Consider the following 3,324-nt stretch of genomic DNA (forward strand, 5'->3'; position numbering starts at 1 on the left):
TTACACCTCTATTCTGGGGTCTGTAAATCCACGCTTGCCTTCGTTAACCAGAGTGGGCCTCTCAGTTCTAGTGTGCCAGACCAACACCTAGAGGGAATCACAGAGAGTTCAGGGGCTCTGGAGGCCATGGAAATCCCATCAGGTGGGATCCTCAGCAACCCAGGGCTCGCAGCTGTTTGAAGGATGTGATTCGAAAGGGTTGAACCTGGGAGAGACTTCACAGGAGCAGGAAACAGTGACAAGGAGGAGGGACTGAAACCCCAGACTCAAGCCTCTGCCAATCTTGGATTTTGGAGGAGCAATCTGGGTGTGAATTGTACAGCTGAGGCTCTTTATTAACACAGAGTGCACAGCACTAACTGCTCCTCAGTGCTCTCCGAGCTTCGTGTCTGTGAAGCATTTGGCAGGCTCTGCCCGTCTGTCCCAGCACCGTTCGGTGCTGACAGGCACCAGCACAGGGCAGGCACAGTGGAAGGTGCAGGGGCACAGCAGGAGGCTGCAAAAGCAGGCAGGACCCAGTATCTTCAAGGTCTCTTGTCCTACTCACCTTTGTGCAGTTGGCTGCTTTGGGCTCCAGCCCGTCCATGGTCACTAGATCCTTCAGCAGACTGGTTTCCTGGTAGCCTCCTTTAACTCCCTCCAGCTTGAAACTGGCCTGGGGCTTCTCCAAAATCAGCTTGATGCTGACAGCAAATCCAGCCATGTCAATAGCAAAGGGCCGGTTAGGGTCAAAGACGGTTTTCCAGCCCACCACCTTCCCTGCTGGGCTCAGTTTTGGGGATTCATATCGCAGCCCCCCAACGAAAGCCACTGGCCAGACTGACACCCGCTTCGTGTAGCGCATCTGTGTGCCAGAAAGAAATAATGCTGTGAGAATTCAACCCTGTGACGTTTGTCCCACCCCATTAGTGTACCATCCTCTGCTTTCATTGGCACCTCTCCTGCCCCCTGGACTTCCCACACAATCGTACATGCAAGTAATCTCCCTCCCTGACTGATGAATCTTTGTCCTCATTTATTGCAAATTCCCCCCACCCTTGTTCTTCCATCCGTGGCTACTGCCTAAAAGAGTGGGGGTTTATTGAAATTATCAGAAAGGACCTGGAAAGAAATAAGAAAGGATGAGCTTAACAGAGATCTAAAATATTCTGAAAACTGGAAATGTGTTCTGATGCATAACTCTGTATTTCAAGTGGTGGAGTGCAGTTTGGCTTAAATTGGTGACAAGGGAGTTTACTGAATAATCATTTTTGCAAGTTCACAACAGATTTGGCATCTCACAAAAGCCAGGTTTCCAGCAGAAGTCTGGGTAAGCTTCTGTGATCCCAGGGGCACAGCCCTGTTGTGGTGGCTGGAACTCAGAATACAGAAGGGCAGCCAAGGAGAAAAGGTGGATTAGAAAGTCGGTCAACTTTTCTAACATCCCCTACCCATCACACCCATACAACAGTGCAGATTTATGCTTTGCCAGAAGTTTGTTTTCGGTGCTTATTTAAACCAGGTCAGCTCTCCCTGAGGAGAGGTATAAATTCTGGATATTTATATCCTCTGGTCCCGGGCAAAAGGGGCTCTAGCTGGCACAACGTTGTGTGAGTGGCTATCTGCATCTGCAGCCTATACCACGATGGATGTGCTCTTTGCTCCTTCAGCCCTTTAGAGCATGGCTACTGGGCTTGCACAGCTATGGGTTTGTATCTCCCCCATACCCAGCTCCCACTGAGTGCAGGGTGGGCCAGCAGGGCTCTAAGCAGCATGCCAGAGCCCTTGTCTCTCAGCTGATGCTAAAAGTCCACGATAGCTGCATCTTAGAGGTCTTGGCAAGTGCACCTGGCCTTAAGAGGCTTTGCAGCTGTATTCTGCTTTTCTGTCCCATGTAATTTTACAGCTCTTACCTCTTCAAAGAGCTCCAGGCTGTAGGTGTTATCATCGTCGGCAAAATACACTACCCCTTCTGGTGGTGCGGTGTTGCTGAAGCTGTCCCTCAGCCAGTGCAGCCCCAGGTTCCTCTGTAGTGTCCCCCTTGGGGTGTGGGGTGGGATCCAGGACAGCCCCAGCTTCAGACTCTTGGGCGTCTCCACATTGAGGTGGGTGAAGTTGAGCCCTGACTTCTCAAGCAGGTTGGAAACCAGGTTGGTCCTCCGGGGCGAGTCCTCCACCACCACCCAGTGCAGGTTCTGTACGTGTAGGAAGGTGTTGGCCAGACGGGTCAGCTCAGCTTTTTGCACTGGCCGAGTGTAGGTAGGGGTGATAACGAAGATGGTCGGCAGGGTGTCTGACCATGGGGGAGGCCTGGAGTACACATAATTCTGGATGACTTTAGGTGTTGCCCCTATGCTTTGCTGCTGCCGAATGCATGACGGGAAGCCTTCTTCTCTCAGTGCAGATGTACCATTGAGGAAAACTTTAGAAGTCACATTCTCATCTGTCTCTTCTGGGACAAAAGGAAGGAAGGAAGGAAGGAAGGAAGGAAGGAAGGAAGGAAGGAAGGAAGGAAGGAAGGAAGGAAGGAAGGAAGGAAGGAAGAAGAAGAAGAAAAAGGAGAAGAAGAAATATGTTAGAGAACTGCCGGGCTGCCTCCTCTGCAGGGAGTGCTTGGGACACATCTGTCTGGAGTCAGGGCTCAGCACATTAGCATCCTCTCCCCAAAGGCAGCGTAAGGTGAATGTTTAATGCACTCTTAAGAACAGTTTGTATGCCTGCTGTAGGCAAACCCTGAGGGGGCCTTCAGGCAAGTTTGTCTTTGTTTAACCCATCCCATGAGAGAGCATCTCCTACCGAAGGTTCTCACCAGCAATCATCATAACCACCAGCACACTGACAGCAGAACTTTTGCACTTACTTCTCAGCAGGCTGAGGTAGCGGGTGGTTGGGTACTGGTGCCACAAGGTTAGGAGAAGAGCCCATGGCAAGGCGATCAGGAGCGTTGTAAGAAGGTTACGTCTCCTCAGCATGCTGCAGAGCGCTTCCAATGCCCAGGCATCTCTCTACCTTTCAGAGCATAAAAAAAGAGTAAGGCCTCTGAAATATCAGTCACCACAAACATTAGGACAGCAAGTCTAGAGGCCAAATTAATTGAGTTTGGCTTGCTTGGAGGGAGGCATCATAAATGTTGGGCCCCAAGCCAGCAAAGCGTTTGTCTAAGTATAAGTTTACAAGGAGCCCCATTAACGTTGCAGGCCCGAACCATTATCCAGCTGCCCTGGCCAATTCCTGTGCTATTCTACAGAAGCTTTTATCTATTTATGTTGCTATAAAGAACCTCCCGCTGCCCCATGATGAGCCCACTGTCCTTGACTTAGGGTTGTTTATGTTGCTGATTCTGAA

General features: G+C 50.6%; 1 protein-coding gene across 2 annotated transcripts; it reads right to left on the reverse strand.

The window, feature by feature from the left end:
• LOC137672979 (galactosylgalactosylxylosylprotein 3-beta-glucuronosyltransferase 1-like) lies at positions 1 to 2,951 on the reverse strand. Of its 2 annotated transcripts, none has more exons than XM_068417446.1 (4): positions 2,840 to 2,951; positions 1,893 to 2,422; positions 548 to 844; positions 1 to 87 (listed from the first exon to the last, which is right to left on the reverse strand). In XM_068417446.1, the coding sequence occupies exons 1-4, from the start codon at positions 2,949 to 2,951 to the stop codon at positions 1 to 3; spliced, it is 1,026 nt and encodes a 341-aa protein (XP_068273547.1). The 2 variants fall into 2 exon arrangements, with proteins under 2 accessions (XP_068273547.1, XP_068273546.1); XM_068417445.1 differs by having other exon boundaries at positions 1,893 to 2,431.
• Between the last annotated feature and the right edge of the window lie 373 nt (positions 2,952 to 3,324).

This window comes from Nyctibius grandis, chromosome 23, assembly GCF_013368605.1.
Source record: "Nyctibius grandis isolate bNycGra1 chromosome 23, bNycGra1.pri, whole genome shotgun sequence".
Taxonomy (NCBI): domain Eukaryota; kingdom Metazoa; phylum Chordata; class Aves; order Nyctibiiformes; family Nyctibiidae; genus Nyctibius; species Nyctibius grandis.

Bases quoted from the DNA above. Each gene is read 5' to 3' on its own strand.
- LOC137672979 (XM_068417445.1), bottom strand. From the start codon at position 2,951: ATGCTGAGGAGACGTAACCTTCTTACAACGCTCCTGATCGCCTTGCCA. The intron at 845-1,892 runs GTAAGAGCTGTA...TCTGGCACACAG, and splicing joins GCCTGGAGCTCTTTGAAGAG to ATGCGCTACACGAAGCGGGT. The intron at 88-547 runs GTGAGTAGGACA...GATTCCCTCTAG, and splicing joins AAGCAGCCAACTGCACAAAG to GTGTTGGTCTGGCACACTAG.